Here is a 19,154-nt window from a genome sequence, read left to right as displayed (position 1 = left end):
ATCTGTTGTTAGAGTGAGATCAATAAAGTTATATGGGCCAGATATGTGGTTGAAGAAGACATTTGCACATTTTCAAAGAGGTGAGAGAGGCTCTTCAGATCCCAAATAATGTCATTTGGGGGTGTTTTTGTGGCTCCGGTGTGTAGCAAGTGACTGTAATGTACTTGGTTCAAATCCAACCTGGGTCTTAATATGATTCATTCAACATCAAAATGTTTTATTCATATGGAAGAAAATTGACCTGAAGAGCCTTAGCAGCCTTTTTGTGGAGTGCAGCACATTTTCTTTCTCTTTCTTCAGCCATTTGTGTGACTGCTTTACTGGTTCCTGGCCATAGAATAAAGAACATCCCTGCACTGTGTACTAACTCTGATAATAGTCACAGAAACGATATTCCTTGGCAACAAAATAACATATTTCCAGCATTGAAAGGTCTCCGGGTGAATCAGTTCTTTCTTTACATGGCTCTGTGCACAGCTATACAATCCCACCTCTAAACTGTTCTGTCCGTGCACAACTGTAGGTCGGCCTTCAAACACACATGCTTTAGTGTGATTGGCCACTGCTGCTGTCAGTCAGTCCAGCTGGCTGTGATTGGCCACCACTGGGCCCGCTGGGGTCTAGTTTCCTGTGTAGATAAAGAATGTAAATATGCTCTATATTCTATTTAGTGATGATTTTATTTTCCACATCTATATAGAGATCTAGAGATAATTCTGGGTATTATGGGAACTAGACATTGTTCTGATGTCCTACGATGCCATATCACAACTGTATGAGTGCACAAATGCGAGCTTCGTATATTTTCATTCTCTAACTTCACTGCTTTGCTGTGTGTAATCTCACTATTAACCCCACACAACTTTTTCCCCCTCTTCTGACCACCACCTCCTTCTCTGAACTCTTGGCGGCTGCTACCATTCCCAGACGTGTTACGGTCGGCCTCAAAGGCATCTTTGAAGGATCTTAAGATATTGCGCAGAGGAAGTATCTTAAATAACCATACCATTAGATTTGCATGGCAGCCTATTAACTGCAAATTTCATTAAATATACATTACTGCTTACCATTACCCAGGTTTTTACATTTATTCTCTCCAGACAGCCATTGCTTTCCATTCATTTAAGTAAATCCATTATAGTTTTCTATGCTATTAAAGGTTGAAATTCATCTGCAAAATGACAATTTTACAGATAAAAGGTGCCAGCACATTTTATCGATTTCACCACGTCTATGTTTATTCTTCTGGCTCAAATTTACCACAGCAGATCTTATGGGGGAAAAAAAAAACACCATGATGGTTCTTCTGAGCTGTTTGAGCAGTTATTTTCCCTTATTAAGTTTATTTGCAGCAAGGCTCATGTAGGCTGGGGACAATTACTCACGTTGTCCTGTTCAGTGCCCCAGAATGGTCAAGACATATTCACTGCATGACTGTTTGGTTTTAAAGATTTTAAAGGACGCTATGCAGAGAACAGAGAAGTGTATTCTCAAACATGTAGTGTTAGTTTCCCCCAAGGTGTAATGCACACACATGATTGCAAAGAAGCACTTACTGTATGTACCTACAAAAGATAATGCAATCACAATCTCAAAAAAAAAAAAAAACATTTTTAAAAAAGGAGAAAAGAGTAAGACTCAGTTGAAGTTAATGCAGTCTGACTGATGCGGTTTGCCTGTTTGGGTTTGTGTGTGTGTGTGTGTGTGTGTGTGTGTATATTTGATGTAATGCGAGGAGCTGTACATGAACAACAGACTTGTTGAGTTTACCAGCCCCACTGCCACGCCTGCAGTACTCCTCTAACTCTGTAGGGGTCTCTCTTTTTCTTGTCTGCCTGCCCTCATGGTTGTATGGACTGTTAAAACAAAAAGGAGCCATTTTCTATTGTTCAAACTATCTCTCTTCCCTCCTCTCTCTCTCTCTCTCTCTCTCTCTCTCTCTCTCCCTCTCTTTCTCTCTCTCTCTTTATAGTTATGACAACTCGTTCTCACATTCTCTCTCTCCCTCTCCCTCTCTGATGTCTGTATCCTCTCTCTATCTTTGGTCAATAAAGCTGAGTTTCTCCAGTGCCCCCCTGCCGTCTCTTGCTTGTTGTTCTTTCCATCTGTCCCTAACATTCACTTTTTCACTGGCTGCTGACAAAGAGATCACAAGCTATCCTTACTGCATCCCTATCTGTTATAATGCCCACTGCCACTAACAAGCACACACACACACACACACACACACACACACACACACACACACACACACACACACACACACACACACATTTTACACTTTAATTTGGGTGATAGTTTGTCCAGAGCGTTTTCAGTTGTCACTAAAGACACAGTGGTTTGGTGGTACATAGGTTATATAAATATAGGCTCCAATAGACCATTAAAACTATTTTCCTCCATTTACTGTTAATTGAGACAGGTTCTACTTGCCTGCAGTGTGCTATGCCCTCATGAGCTCATTTATTTTCTTAGGTTCAAATCCAAAACACACACAGAATTAAAAAATCAATAAGATATATGCAAAGAAATATAAATTATGACTAAAACCTTTATTATCAGTCTGTTCCTCGAAATATTAAAGCCCAAACTAAAGGATAGCTGTACTAGGATGTGATATGTAATCTCTCTCTTTAGTCTGTATGACTAGCCACTGCTCATGAGAACATTGCTACAATACTGCAATGTTCCTGTAGGGACCTATAAAGTGTCGGTGGCATCTAATGAGTTTACACACTGCAAAAAATATTGAGTAGGTAGCATGGGAAGGTTAGTTTTTAAATAAACAGATAGTTGGATCAATCTAGATGCCCTAGTTTTGCAGGAGCCCTGAGGCGCCCCCTTGGTATCAATACTAGGTACTGCAAGAAATCATGAAATGGTACACCAACACCCTGCATACTCACTCATCTGACATTACTGACACCACTGATAACTCCACAGCAATGAACTTTGAGGACAAAGACGTTGAGGTAACAAAAAACAATAACATGTATGACACAAGGACACCTCAAGAACCAGCCACATATGATAAATAGTGTACATACAATACATTGTGGATATGTGTCAGAACATAGATGCCTTCTAGGATCACAGATTGTCTTATGTTTAACCAGTACAGTACAGTAAAATTACAGAGATTAGTTTTGTAATTGTACAATGTCATCTTTCCTTTGATAATGTGCATGTATCTCGGACTGGGTGCTGTTATCCTTGTTTAAAGCACACATGATCTGGGGAGGGAAGCAGCACAAACATAACACACTTCTCCAGAAGATATAATCCGGGTGGTATATGATTATATTAGAGACGCCGTAACAACCAGCATCTGAACACAGGACTAACATTTGAGACACACACACACACACACACACACACACACAAACACACACACACTCTTCCTGCACAGCAGATGGGTGTGTTTTCCGTGATAATAAACACTAATTAATTTATCTTAAGACAATGACTGATGTCTCCAACAGAAACCATGACTGCGGATAATTATTACACACACACGCACACACACACAAATAAAAGGATGACAATACACGTCAATGGTGGAAAATGTGTATCACTGTAAGCATGAATCATAACATTGTGATTTCAACTGCTCGAGACTACAGTGATGTAGTTCAATGCAAGGCCAATAACTTTATGATCTTGTAATGTGATCCATGTGATGTAAGTCAAACTTTACATACAAACAGCAGAACAAAAAAAACTGAAAGCAAAAATGGATAATCGTAATTATTAGATGCACAGAGATCTTAAATTATGATGTATTCTGTGCAACAGGAGAGCCAAGTCTTACCTTACTGCTACTACTATTACAGCCACTATAACTACTAATGCCAATACAGTTGCCACTACTGTCACTACTATTCCCACTAACAGTGGCAGGAGAACTAGTAGATGCAATAACACCATTTATAAATACTACTTACTACTAATCACTGGATTATTACTAATGCATTAATGTTTAAGCAGCATTTTAATGTTAGATAGTTACATCTATATCTTATAAACTGATCATACATCATTTTAATCTGCAAAGTAACTGTAACTGTCAAATAAATGTAATAGAGTAAAAAGTAGGCCTACAATCATGTAGAATTGAAGTATACAAATGAATTACAGAAGCAAAGTATGTGCACCTTGAAATACTGTAAACTTAAGTACATGATTTGAGTTACTTTTCACCTCTCGCTACGTCTACCGCAGTTGCTCCTACATACTGTGGCACTGGCAGTGGTAGCAGTAGCTGTAGTTTTGGTAGCTGATGACGTAGGCTAGCAAAAGCAACGGTACAGCAGTTACAGTACGTACCTGATTTGACAGTTGATGTTTTGTGTTGCTACTTCAGTTGCAGTAAGTGTGAGTGTCAGGAGGTTAAGCATGATAAGACGTGAAATCAGATAAACTTCCTCAAGGTGGAACTGGGTCACTGACTCAGCAAAGAACAGAACCAAGATAAAAATACAGCCAGAGAGCACAAGGAGGACTTATAGATTTATTATCAATGTCATGATGCAAGTAGAGTTGCTCTAATTTAAGAGAATGATAAACCAGTTTACAAAATATCAATTATTATAGCATTTCACTGATTTACAATCCACTACCAAAGCATATGTGCTGGTTGTGTGAATCAATAGCTGGTAATATGATCACATTTATAAGACAGATGCATGTTTGCGTCACTATCTTTTCACAGTGTCACATTTACACGTGGAAGACAGATGGATTGCCACGCTTTCACTTAATTTGAAGGATTACATATTCCATCCTGTTGAGGCTTATGAAACTCAAAACCAGATAACAAGCCAAAAAAGGTCTGTTTTCCTTAGTCCACTGAAAAATCTACATTTTTCTGATATATATTATGATACACTATATTAACATAGAGTTGGTGAGTATACATTGGAATATGTATAGGTCAAGCACAGGTACAAATGATTATAAAAAAACTAACAAATAAGACAATGGTAACAATAACCCAAATTCTGTTCTATCATAGGATACAGTCAAACACCGGGGGTTACCGTGACAACAGCAAATGGGTATCAGGCTCCCATTCCGACCAGACATCCTCACACTGCCATGGTGAGTAGTCTGTATCCCTGTGTGTGTGTTTTTATGTATATCTAAGGGTGCAATTACTTCAATCCAAAACTATAACGTTACAACCAGTTTAGTTTATTACTTTATTTGACAGGGACAGTGCGTGTTAATAACATCTCGGAAGTGTAAGTCTTTCCACAACATATTCTACCCATGATGTGCTCACATGTTTGTCAGAAAGCTTGGTTTAACAACAAAGGAGGAATCAACACCCGGGCGTTATCTGCCAGGAAATCTTTCATGATGCAGGTATAAAGCGGGGACTGTTTGTTCACCTTTTACAGGTTATCACAAGCTTCCAAGCGACCATTTCCACTACGCCACTCACTGAAATGGTGTGCATACTATGTGTGTATGTAGTTGCTGACGGCCAATTTTCCTTGTACCTCAGTAGGAATAGATTTCAAAAAAGATGTAAAGCACAAATCATTGGAAGAACGGGACAACCATGGTGCTAAGAGACTCAGACAGGCTAGGTACTTTGCTAGAAGAGATTCAATTCTACGCAGTTCAAGACAAGGCAAGTTGAGGGAAAGCGGGCACATCAGGAAACTAAGTCCCACAACCATTCCTTGAATTCCAGAGTGTAGAACATAGTGCTTCCTAGTGTAAGATAAAACTAAATACAAGTGACACAACTATGATATCTGAGGTTGGGTTTTGTCTGTCTGGACTGGCTCCTGCACAGGGTACTGTATGTGCTCCACATAGACTGTTTGTGCTGAATTACACTACTGGGGAGGACACACTGTTCATACTGTTCACACTGGATAGGAAGATGTCCTCCTACGCTGTCTCTATAATATTTTTTTATAATTACCCATTGTATATTTATAGCACTCAGTACATTTAATATTATCTTACTTTACTGTCGCATTTTTATCTGCTGCTATATTTCCAAAGGGAACTTAAAATGAGTCTGTGGTGCTGAATAGTGTATTTATAGTGACCTTACTGTACTTTTGGGCATTTCTATCTATACAGTATCAATTTAATACGGTACTTAGAGTATATTTCTACAGGGAGCTGTATCCTGTCAGGCAGTGAAGTGAGTTTCAAGTTTATAGTGACCTTATTATTCCCACATGGTACATTTTTTATGTAGTAGTAGCCATGCTGTTCTGTAATAGTTATTCATTTACTTACTTATTCATTCATATGTTTATTTTATTTGATAAATATCACATCATAACTTAATAACTTATCATGTTTTATAAGTAATGTAAAGCAACTATAATAGTACCATATAGTAAATGCAGTGGGGTAAATGGTGCAATAATTGCCTCTTAAAGGGGTACTAAGGGGTATTTAGTGGGCCCTGTTACACTTCCATGAAGGTGGGGGGGCTTCTGAGACATGGACTGAAAGTAGACTAGTTCAAGTTTTGTGAAACAAAAACAGAGGCAGAGATATTCTGACTTTTAGCCTCCAGTATGAGTCTTGCCCAAAAACCTACACTTCCCTTGATGCAAGTTGATAGCGTCCCTGCTTGATGGTGCCCTGCTCTTCAAACTCCTCACCTAAAGTTTGTAACACAGGCTCTCTGTTATTACTTCGACATCTCAAACTGCCTGAGGTGACCCTAATGACATCATCAGGGTTATGTTCAGACGCTGCTCCTCCATGGCCACAGCAGACATGTTACAGTAGGTTATATACAGTTCCTCTTTAAATGTGGTCGAGCAGCATGAAGTGGCATCAATATAAAAAGGTATTAATCATCATTCAAGTAGAAGAAATCACCTGAAATTATACTTAATGTGCGGCACTTGAGTGAATGTAGGCTAGCGTACTGTAGTTAACGTCACCGCCGGGTTCTGGGGTGTTCTGAGTTTTGTGCCTCTGAAAATGCCACCTGAGCACATTTGGGTGAGGGGGGTGTAGAGCTGGAGGTGGGGAGACAGAGAGGTGGGGAACAGGAGCAGGGGAGGCTGGGAGAGGGGAGGGCCGGGCTGCAGTCAGGTTGTTTTGCAGCTGAATAAATGAATGAAAGGCGGTAACCTGATCCGCGCGGGTCGGCCTTCATTGTGCTCGGCTGGAGCTCGCGCTGGCGGCTCGCTCTCTGATTGTCTCTGGAACGGGACAGAAAACACTCCCAGGACCTCGCGAGCCCTGCATTATTCAGCGCGCGTGCCTGGTAAAGAGAGAGAGAGAGAGAGAGAGAGAGAGAGAGAGTAGGGGAGAGAGGAAGAGGAGGGAACTGTTGGTTGGAAAAGCTGGCGCGTAAAAGGAGCTCAATGTCATCCCAGTCGGAGGCTGCCGTTACCGTTATTGCCGCTGTTGAGAGCACACGAGCATCGGTGCCGCTACTTCTCTTGTTCGTTTGTTTCTGGTGCAGCAGCTGCAGCCACGTTTGTTCTTCGAGGTGAACGTTAAAGAAGAAGAAGAAGAAGAAGTAGTAGTAGGAGACAAAGCGAAAAGAAAAGAAAAGAAGGAGAAGGAAAAGAAGCAGCGGTCAGCAGGTCGGTTACGCCTCCGCCGTTAAAAACTAATCCCGGTTATTATCCGTTAATTAGATCGTAAGGAGCTCCGGGGGGATCAGCGGTTTGCTACACATCTTTCTCCACGCAGGTAAACACAAGTAATGCCCAAAACATAACGTAAATGTCATTTTAAGTGAAGTTTCCGTAGGAGAGAAAACTCATATTAAGGGATATTCAGTGAAAGTGTAACGTTAGCTTGGGTGGAGGGTGGGTGTGTGTGTGTGTGTGTGTGTGTGTCAGTCAGTTGGGGGTCCTTTTTTGTTGTAACGTTATGCTGACGGTGTTGCCGGTTAAGTGTGCGCTGGTTAATAGAAACAGAGCTTGTAATTACACTGATTGGCTTTAAAGTGGGGAGGACACAGGATACTGCACCCTCCTCTCCTGACAGAGAGAGAGACGTCCAAAGGAGGTCAGTGGACCAGACTGCTTGCTGCAGTAGTCTCTATTTCTCTCTTTGTGCTCCTCCTCCTCCTCCTCTGCATCACTTTAACCTAGATCTAAGAAATGACCTTAACCTGGTTTTCATCATCCACATACTGGATGACTTGGCAGAGCTAGAGAGACTGTCTTCTTGGTGCTGTCACTTTTTATGTCCCTCACCTTAAAACCATTATAATGTTGTTTAATTTGCTGTTTACTCACATTTATTTTGTCCAGTCTAGTTTGATCAGTATGTTTCTTTTAACCTTACTTGTAAGCTGTGATTTCTCTGACATGCACACAGTAGGCTACATGCTCTTGCTCTTGTAAGTAAAAAACGCTTGATGAAACCTCAGCACATGGTCAAGTGGCAGTGTACACAATTTCAGCCCCACCCCTACCGCACAACACTCATTAGTTGCATTTTGAATATTAAACGCACATTCACATTTTGAAAAGGTGGAAAGAAGAAGGCAGTCACGACTGTGTTGGTGTGTCACAGAGCAGCAGCTGATCAAACCAAGGAGAGCGATGGCACAATGTAAAGAGCACACCACCTGCAGCCAGACATCGTTTGTTTGCTCCAGATTTTCTTGTGGTGAATTTTCAATCTTTCTCTTTGCCTGTAGCTGTTGCCAAGCAACTTGCAGTTCTTTGATTGGAGACTTTGACAATGTTCATGTTCAAGGTGGGACGGACGTTGCCATGCTGAATGTAATTAGCTGATGGATTTGTGTGTGTGTGTGTGTGTGTGTTTGTGGGTATATATAAAAGAATCCATTGTGCCCATCTATTCTAAAAATGCACTCTCATGGTGCAGAAATATTCTGGTTGAATACTTCACCTCCACCAAATGCTGTTTTTCAGTTAAATGAATCTCCCTGCAAGTCACCTTGACCCTGTTTCCCCGTCGCTTTCAGTCACACTGATTGATTTTACTTCACTGTATTGTTACTGGCGTTTTGCAGTGCAGCTGACCAGCACAACACCAGAAAGGGGGGGGTTGGAGGCTCCACAAATCAAGCACGACTTGTTTAACATTCTTACAGACGCTCTGTAAAGAGATGTGTTCGTTTTCTAGTTAATCTTGGATTTGAGAGCTTTTATTTATTCTGCACCCGGTTTACACAGCAGTGCCCGTAAGATTGGCAAACACATCCACCTGGCAAGAGGAAGCCAGGAAGGCAAAGGCAGCATCAAAGCACTGAACAAAAAGCTCCATAGAAAAGCCACTGGTGAGATTCTGGTCAGATTTGATCAGTAACTTTCAAAACTGAGGGGCAGACAAAGTTGAAGCGGAGGTATAGGTCTGTTTTCATTGCCCACACTCTATTTAGAATAGCTCATCACCCGTGTTTGCTGTTTTGTTTGGTCATCATTTGAAATTACTCGCTGATTCTGGAAATAACGATGCGAAGCAGCAAACTGCCAATTCAGGCAGAGTGTTTGCCAATACCTCTGCCGGGCCCCGGGACAGAAAATCACAGCCAGTTCTCCAATTTGATTAGATAGTCACTGACAGGAGGAACCTGCCACATACTGAGGGTCCCATTGAAACAGTCAGTGCCTGTTAGTGCTGCTCAAGGTTTCTGTGATTTGTAATATGTGTGTGTGTGTGTGTGTGTGTGTGTGTGTGTGTGTGTGTGTGTATGTGTATGTGTACATTTTCCATCCCCACCCCTCTCAGCACCATGGAGTGTGACAACATTGACAGGAACAACAAAGTTATCAAGGATGTCTTCTTCCTTCAGACCACTCCCTCTTCCCAGCAAACACACACACACACACACACACACACACACACACACACACACAGACACACACACACACACACAGACACACATATAATGACAGGTTACATAACATCTGTGTGGTTGATGATGCTAAAGATTGGTGAGCCAAGAGTACACAGGAGGTGGAAATGGGAATGAGGTAAAGGAGAGACGGGATGAGAGGGACCGACACGATGGCAAGAAACAATGAGTACAAGGAGAGATAAAGGGCGGTGCAGGTGTGTGTGGTGGGGGTAGTTGGAACGGTGAATGTAAGGCGAGTGAGGAAAACGTGAGGTAGGAAGGAGGATGCTGGTCTAGGAAGTCTGCTCAGCCTCACATGACTTGAAGTGTTGTTGACATTAACTAGCCGATGGCCTTTCAATGGCCGATCTCTTGATGAGCCTCCACTGGCTGTCTTCCAGGAAGAGAGTGATACTCTGCCTTGTGTTATTGGATGAAGTCCCAAACATAACAGACCAATCAGCACTGTTCACATGGACACTAATGTCTATTGATACACGATTGTGTATTGAGTTGTACCACATTGTGGATATGCAGTGTAATGTGTGTGTTATCTGCTGACAATAAGTGGATAACATGAATAGGAAAGACATTTTTGTCATTGGAAACCATGTGAGTGTCCCTCAGGCCAGCTATTAAACTCAGCCTTTAAAATAATTTTCCCAGCATTTAAACAAAGCCTGATCATGTTTGTGCATGTCTGAAGTAGCTGGAATTTTAAGAAGTTCTTAGGGGTGTGAATGACACTTGGTGGCTATTTTTGTTTGGCCCATGGGAATGGATGACAGCTACAAAGTGATGAAGGGACACAATGGTCTCTCTGTGTGCGTATCTGGTTTATGTCTCATAACTCCTTCCTTTGATAACACAGCAAAAAGAAGTCACCTTGACGCAGCAGGAGAAGAGCAAATTTGAAAAGATGAAGACTCTACTAAAAAGTGCCTGAAATGCTTTTGTCGTGTTAAAGTTTGACACAGAAGCTACAGTAAAGCAGTTAATTCATCTTTAGCCATGTCAGTCAAAGAAGAGGGCTCTGGCATAAGACGACAACTTCCTCATTCTTCATCCTCCTCCTAGCCTCTGATTTGCTCATCTATTTCTCCAACTCAGGATACACCAAACCAAATACTATGGTCTGGGTTTTTACCGCCATATTGTATCGACACTCATGTTGCTTGGCTTGACAATGAAAGAAAAATGTTTGAATGAAGCATCTAACGAGCTCAAAGAGACATTTTTTTTGTCGCATTCCATCTTAGAGAAGTATTTTCTCCAGTGTTTTGGTATTCGTGTTCCAGAGAGGAAGAGAACTGAAGGGATTCAGGAAACGTAACAATACAACCCAGCCATGTGATGGCCACCATTACACAACCTCCACCACCCACTATTGTCCACAACATCCACCGAGTATTGTTGTACTGTGCAACAGAAGTCATTCATTCAACACAAAGCAAAGCACAAACCACCTGCTAGCACAAATACTGTGTTTACAACAAAGACGCACAGATCAACAATGCAAATGCAGCGCAAAAAATACACGGAACAGGACATAATTAAGATAACTGCCTTTGAACACAACATTTCTACGTTTTAGAACTACATACATTGGCTTATACTTCTCTAACAGAAGCTGAGAGAACTGAATCATTGTTTTCCACACGAGAAATTTACAATAAACAAGAAACGGGTTGATTAAACACTAAAGCAGAGGCTTGATCTGTAGTTTGGGAAGTCCGGAGGGAGGTTGACCTCTAATGTCAGAGTTTCGTCTCGCACTCTGTTGTGCTGTGTTTTGGTGGTGAAAAGCTGCAGGAGTCTCTTTATCACATTCCAGCTGTAGAGGGGAATGTCAGAATACCTTTTGGGGCTCTAGGTGTTATAGAATGTGTAAGGGGGGCTCAAAGTGCCGTCGCCTGTGGGCATGGGCATTGTCGTTACTTATCCTTGTGAGAGCCCAGCCGAGGCGCTGACCCACAAAGTCGGGGCATTTTTAGAAAGTGAGGTCATGTTGACCAACTGTTAGAATTTTGATTTATGGTTGAGCTTCTACTATCTGGTCAGTATCTTGTCGCTATGGGAAACGACTGGCACCATCAAAGAATCGAGGGCATGGTCCATAAAAATTGCATCCACTTTTAGTTCTGATTGACACAAGAAAACTCTTCCTTTGGGATGGGGCAGAAAGATCTGTGGGCAGCAGAGCAAGACTGAAAGAAAAAAGCAGACCTCTAGGGTGCAGCTCTCACAGTTTACTGTTTTAAAAACTCACTCCACACAGTTACTGCTGCTGTCATGATGCAGTTTGCTCTCTCAGATGGATAAAATAGGTTCAAGGATGTTGTTGAGTGGGCACAAGAAATCAGTAACTGAATTGGGAGTAGATAAGGTAGCTGGAGTGAAAGAGTGAACACCAAACAGTACAATTACAACACTTCATCACAAAATAACTTCTGGAATGTACTGAACATCACAGACTGTAACAGAATCTGAGGGGAGTTCTCCTTAAACTCTTCAGCTGGGGCTGCAGACAGTTTTCTCATGTATGGCAATACAAATGTAATGTTTGTTATCTGACTTGTAATCATCTTGATAGGTGATGATTGAAGATAACAAACACAAACAGACAGGAATTAATTCAATTTAAAGCTCATTAGTGGGTCTAATTTCAGATCATGTTGGTCCTACTCTCTCTGGATGACAATCTAAAGGAAAAAAACAACACAAACTAGTTCCCAAACCCCATTCTCTCAAATGATTGACCCCTCAGGTCTTGTATGAAAGCATTTGCATTTGCCATGTTTCTCCACTCATTCATTCTGTTTTTTTCCTTTAGTTTGTTTTCACTCGGAATGGCACAAAATGGTTGCTGCTGAATTTCAGAATTATACTGAATCCATTATATTCCTTTGAAACCACAGAAAAAAAAAAAAACGAAATAAATGTGAAAAACTGTAATTGTCAGGCCCAGACATGTTTGCTGTCACAAGCCTGTTTTCTTCCTGTGTGAAGCCTCCTTCCTCTGTCTAAATACTGCAGGATAATGAGCTGGTTTCCTGAAATAGACAGGTGATTAACACACTGCTCTTCTCAGTGTGAGGCAGAGCAGAGCTAGTTAATGCTATAAGCTAACACTGAGAAGAGGTTCACTCTCGTAGGGCAACAGTGTTAATATGCTCTGCCTGATGGTTGGGGGTAAGCTAATGCAATAGGTCTTTAAAAACCCAGATTTTCTGCTCAGGCTGGGTAAGCCATAGCCATGCAGCATCAAAACAAACGGACGGGATGTTAATTCTAGAAACAGTACATATACCAATCTGTAATATCATGCTGAAGAAGAGTGCGCTGGTGATGGATACTAAGGTCAGACATTTTACTGTATATAGCTCTATGTTGTATAACTTGACTATTGAGACTATAGTTACTTTGTGTTTGACAGGATGGTCAATTGAGGACTCACTTCTTTTTTCTCAAAACTACTTCAACTATTTAATTTCCATTTGGAGCGGTTATTATAAAGCATGTTAGCTAGAACTTTGAGTGAAATTGCCTCTTGTTATTTATTACTGTGTTTTCTGATTTTGCCAAAAATCTTACATGTTAGCTTCTCTGACTGTGTCTTAATTTTATTCAGAGGGCCATTGGCCTTTTAGCCAGTTATCCTCACTGTGTGGTCTCTGCACTGAGGGTCTTGTGGGACTATGCTTAATGCCTAAATCAGCTGATTCACACTGGGAAAGGATTAGAATTATATGCTCAGTGGTTTTTTCTTTACACACACACACACACACACACACACACACACACACACATAGAAACAGGCACAACCACATCCTTGAAACCCTCAGACTTGCCCATCCATGTGTCCCCTCCCCTCTCGTGGAGATTTGTTCCTTCATGTCTGTTTTCAGCTTATTTCCTGCACAATCTTCCTGTTATTTTTGTCTGATTCCACAGAGGCTCATATTCGTCTTTTAGTTTGAGTTCTGAGATTACTTACAAATAACAGACTTATTTGGAATTTAAAGTGTAGCTATAGTCTAGCTATAGATGTGAGAAGTAGTGTTTTTGTTGCCTGTAAGATGGAACTATCAGTCATTGCACTGTAGTAGTTAAAGGGTACTGTACTGAAATGGTTCACTGTGTGTTTGTCTGTGATCTGATGTGAAACAAAGGCCACGTTCACATCGCAAGCCTTAGCACTCAATTCTGATTCATTTCTTAGATCAGATAATAATTTTTTCTTCGGCCGTTCACATTGTTGTTTAAATGTGGCCCGTATCAGATTCCAGCATGAACAGGTCAAGGTCCTGAAGTGACCCGCATGACAAACATAGATCTAGAGTGACGTAAAAGTTACATGAATTCTTCCACGTATGAAAGTGGCTTGAATCACAAATTGAAAAGATTAGATTCCATGTGATTTGCGCTCGTCACACTGTGGTGTCACCTGTGAATGAAAATGTGAGCGAAACAAATCAGATTTAAGTCACTTTTGTCTGCAGCCTCAACGCAGCCAAAGAGAATGATAGTTGACAGCACGTTCTGTGTCCTGCTGGATTAACAGCAGGAGAGAGCTGTTACATAACCAGGGGAGGCTAAGGAAAGGAAGGGAGGGACACACAAAAAAAAGAGTTATTGGCAGTGTCTCCTGAATTTCTGGGAAAGTCATTTTATCGTAACATTTTATTACTCCTGCTGTAAGTGAACAATCAGGTGACATGAAAGAGAGAGCTATTTTCAGCATAGTTAACCTAAGAAAGGTTTGCTTGATTTTTTTTTCTATTATTTTAAATTAAATACTTTTTTGACTCTCAAAATAACCAGATAGTACATTTAACCCTAATCTCTTCTAATTTACCTCTTCTAGTATACCTACATATAGGCATATTTTCATGTGTTATTTTATAGTTATTGTGAAATATTATATGTGTTAGGCTGTGTTTATTTGTCACAGCTCTGCAGGCCTGTGTACTATTTAACCATATTACCCCTCATTTAAGATGTCTGGTCCATTTTGTTGATTGGATACTAATCAAATTAACTTATTACACTTCATGGCCTTATAGCTGTTTCTTGGTTCCTGCTGGCAGAAGTCAGTAAATTAAATTATTTAGTAATTAGTTTCTTATGAGTCATGTCTTTACTACATAGCTGTGTATAAACAGTGTAATCTACAGCAAGTGTAACTGTTTTCAAATGAGGCTCTGCTTTGCATTGGGGTCTTAAATAGAGCTTATTTTGCAACAGTAACTAACTCACTGTACATTAACTGTCACATAATACACACACAGTGCAGCATTTCACTGGGCAAGAAGCCCAGCAAAGTGCAGTTTGTTTTACTTCCACAGTATGAAATATTATTATACACACCAATCTGGGCTCCAGTTAAAAAGCAATACAGTCAGTGCTTTCACTCAGTCCAAGACATAACTCACAATGGACGGCTGTTCAGTGTAACTCTTTGGCTGTGTTTTGGCCCAGTTAGTCCTGTACTTGTGTTGGTAGTCCTAATCTGGCTCTCTGTCCTGTGCTTGGAGAGCTTTTGCACACAAGTGGTCACACTCTCTGACTACAGACCTTTCCGCTTAAGAAGAGCCCTCCATTCTGTGAGCATGTGTGTGTGTGTGGAGTGTAGCATTAGTATTCAGCCTTGAGAGTCTCGCTGAAGCGCCTGTCGGGCCCTTTGTTGTTGTTTCATGATGGGGTCTTAGGGGGTCTGGGTTGTGCGTGAGTGGTGTCATGAGAGACTTGAAAAGGGACACAAATAGTTGCAATGAGTCCAGACATGCGGTGCGTTCCTCTGTAACACTCAAAAGGCTTCTTACCATGATTTCAGTCTGGTTGTTGTTTCAAGCTCTTTGGCAATGGGTAGGTGAAAATCGCCTTCATTATTATTCTTTTGCGGTGCTGCAATATGCTGTCACTGTGCTTGTGTGTCTATGTATGATGTTGGGTGGAGATACACAGTAGACACACAAGCATTAATCGTGTTAGTGCTTCGTAAATGGTGATGGACATTGTGTTATTGATACTGTGCTGCATGGTTGTGAACTGTGTACTCCCCAGAAATCCTTGTGTAGGTTTGTGAATGTTGTTTCAATGCTGCTAACAGCTAACCAGCCTATCCATTAGCTCAATCCAGGTCTGAAATATTTGACTTCACAGGGTTTTTTAAATGTTTGTCTCTTTTCGATTGGCTTGGCTGATCTGGTTGTTGTTTTTCAGACTATTTATTTTGCCAAATGTTGACCCCAGTGAACCTCACAGCATGTTGCTAGTCTGGGATTGTGTGTGTGCTCTAATGCAGGTGGCCTCCAGTTCTGGTGTATTTCCTGTGTTGACGGCCATTTCCATACAAGTTAGTGCAGCTTCCTGGTTTCCTGTTTAGATAACCTGTGAGCTGTGATAGGCTTTCATCCAATCAGTTGCTTCCTTTGCAGCATCATTTGTTTTAATTTCTTGAAAGTGTTCACCGCCCATCTTATGATTCATTGTCACTGTCACTGTGGTCAGTGTTTTTAAAATAGCTGTATGGGGCTGAAGGAGTAAAGAGGGTGTTACCCTTCACTGCAGGTACTACTGGAGGCAGCAATTGGCAGCATTTCTTTGAAATGGGTTAGTTTTTTCTGTTGTTGTTTTTTAATAAATGGGAAATAAGGAATAGGATTTTACAGCCGGGAAAAGCCCAATAGTACAATAGATGACACTTTTCTCCTCTGCTGAAAACCTAGATTTTTTTTCTCAATATCAAACACTCTCCTTCTCCAGTGTGTTTAGAAAGGTCTATTATTTAATATAAAATATCCATTAGGGTTGGGTGATTGAATTAATATAATTTGCTATCAGCGATTGCCCTTCATCACCGGTTGTTTCCTTTTTTTTTTTTTTAGGCCGTTTTTCTGTTATTTTATTTTGGTAATTTAATCATCTGCCTCCAAAGAATGAGTGCCGTTCAGTGACAGACATTCAGTGGCTCAGTGTGTGTATCTTTCTACTTTTTTTCCCTTTTTCTTTTTTTCTCACATCTTAGGTGAATTAACGGTATATCGACTAGTTTGACAGCAGGGAATACAGTTACAAGGTGATTTGCAGAGGTTTCAAACAAGATTCTAACTCTGGGGAAGATGGAGACACAGCATGGACAGGAGAGGGATAGACCAGTAGAGAAGAGGCATGAAGTGGGTAGAGGAGCGAGGGAGGTCAGGGTACCTCATAGAGGCAGCGACAGCACATAGAGCCAGAATATTTTTAGATCTAACTCTGTTAGATGGTTAAACACCAGGGTTGGTGATTATTGGAACAGAGTAAAGACAGTTTGGTGAGTTTTATTTTGCCTCCATCGAGGTTGAATGAAGTGTGTTTTAGGATCGCTTAGCAAGGTCTTAGTTTCTCCCTTGCACTTGGAACGTGAAGGTGAAGCAAGTGAAGAACTAAAGTGCTAGATGTCACTAAATCCTACACATTTGTCCTTTAAAGGTGACTGAAAAAGAAATCCAAACCTGTTCCTTCATAGAGGAGAAAATAATCTCTTCTCTGTCTCTTTGAATGCATGGTGTGTTATAAACACTCATATTTTAACCAGTATATAGCTAAATACACAGCTTCCCCCAGGATGGTGAGCTGTCAATGTCTTCCACCTGTGTTTAACATAAGCAAACGTAGTTGTGAGAAATTCGCATTGGTTCTCCCATATTGTTTGACACAAACACACACGGTCTGAGACACAAACTGTACGCCCTGCAGCCATGCAGGACATGCCCTAATTACCAAAAGAGTAAATAAGATTTATATGATGATCATATTTGTCGGTTCTTACTCATGTAAACGCATTAGTCCCTCACTGTATATGCAAAGTCTTCTGTGTTTTTACTATACAGTATGTGTGTGGGTGTATGGACATTTGTGTCTTTGTGGCATGCTGTGATAGTTAAGTGTGTCATTTGCTGATCCATCATGATCAACTAAAATGACATAAGACTGCTCTGGGCACAACTCTTTATTGACTGGATAGAGATGACCCAGATGCATGCAATCACATGTAGACACGCGCACATGAACAAACCGTCACATATAGTCCTACTGTCGTCCTCAGTCTCCGTTTCCACTGTCTTTTATTTTCTAACAATATCTCTTTTCATCTTTCACAGCTTGTCCGTTACTGAACTCTATAGTTGTTAGCTCTTCCTTCTATAAATCACCAGCGCTGTCACAATCACCACGTCTCGTTGTGTGTTACATCCTATACAGGAATTGAGCTCCCCAGTGACTATGCAATAATTGGGTTACTGTCCCAATTTTCTGTGACCAATTTTTCTTCATCATATGGCCCAGAGTTATTTCTAGCCTGGGAACTCACCAAGAACTTGTGATTTGTCATTTTTAACAGGGACACAGGGATGGGGTTATTAGGATTTTTGTGGCGCAGCTCAGTTTTTTTGTTTGTTTCGCATTTGAATCAATGATGTTATTCAGAGAAATTTGCAGTAAGCAAGCGTTTGTCACACTCTGACAGGACAACCAGCTGTTAATGGGCACATATTGGCCTTCCTTTGCAGCTAAAGAGTAGGATAACCTCCCTGACCTCTGGACCACCCTGCTGTTCTCAACATTCTCGCCTGATCTAAAAAAAAAAACTGCAATATTTCAGCCAGGATATTCAAAGAAGGCATTAATTAATATTGCTTGGACTTTGTGTGACCAATGTGAGTCCCTCCCTGTATACAACACCTGGTTCACTTTCTTGTATTCGACACAAGGTCAACGTTTCACAGCAGACAGGAGGAAAGTAGCTAATTAGAGCAAAGTAATGCCAAGAGAAGAGGTATTGTATCATTCTGTCAGATACTGTGGTAACACCGCTTTGTCATTTGCTTATTTGGCTTTAAAAAATGAATCTTTATAGCGCTAATTGCTGAAATGCATTCTGACATTGGTGCTACGCTTGTGACACCGTCCTCCATCATTCAGCAGCCGCTAACACAATATTGCCAATTGATCCTGCAAATTCAAGGAAAGTGTTTCCAGCGTTCTGGATATAGCGCTTGTGAGCAGAGAAAGTGAACCATGACTCAGGTCAGCTCTGGTTTCCACTGGCCTGATCCTATGACCCAACAGGTACACACTAACACACACCAGCAACACTGACAGTAGCCTTAGAGTGACCCTGAGACGTAAACATTAGATTTATGTTAGTTTGGCACCAAGTTACCAATATCTTAAAGCCAAATAATTACAGAGATTTGGTTTCCTCCATAAGGTTTTTTTCTTTTTCAATGTGAACAAGCCTCTGAAATAGGAAACTGTTAAAAAGTCTCAGGTAAAAGCACTAATAAATACT

At 40.9% G+C, this 19,154-nt stretch overlaps 1 protein-coding gene across 4 annotated transcripts in view; it reads left to right on the top strand.

The window, feature by feature from the left end:
* The window catches only part of LOC127370916 (A-kinase anchor protein 2), an 80,756-nt gene that overhangs the window by 45,354 nt on the left and 16,248 nt on the right, over positions 1-19,154 (top strand). For all 4 annotated transcript variants that reach the window (XR_007886308.1, XM_051413410.1, XM_051413409.1 and 1 more), the window contains exon 9: positions 5,015-5,100. Coding sequence is in view for 3 of the 4 variants with exons in the window: in XM_051413410.1 (XP_051269370.1) it covers positions 5,015-5,100 (86 nt within the window). In the remaining variant the exon portion in view is untranslated. The remainder of the gene's footprint in view (positions 1-5,014; positions 5,101-19,154) is intronic.

Source organism: Dicentrarchus labrax, unplaced genomic scaffold (assembly GCF_905237075.1).
Source record: "Dicentrarchus labrax unplaced genomic scaffold, dlabrax2021, whole genome shotgun sequence".
Lineage (NCBI taxonomy): Eukaryota > Metazoa > Chordata > Actinopteri > Moronidae > Dicentrarchus > Dicentrarchus labrax.
Note: the sequence above shows the minus strand (reverse complement) of the source record. Positions and strands in the feature narration are given on the sequence as shown.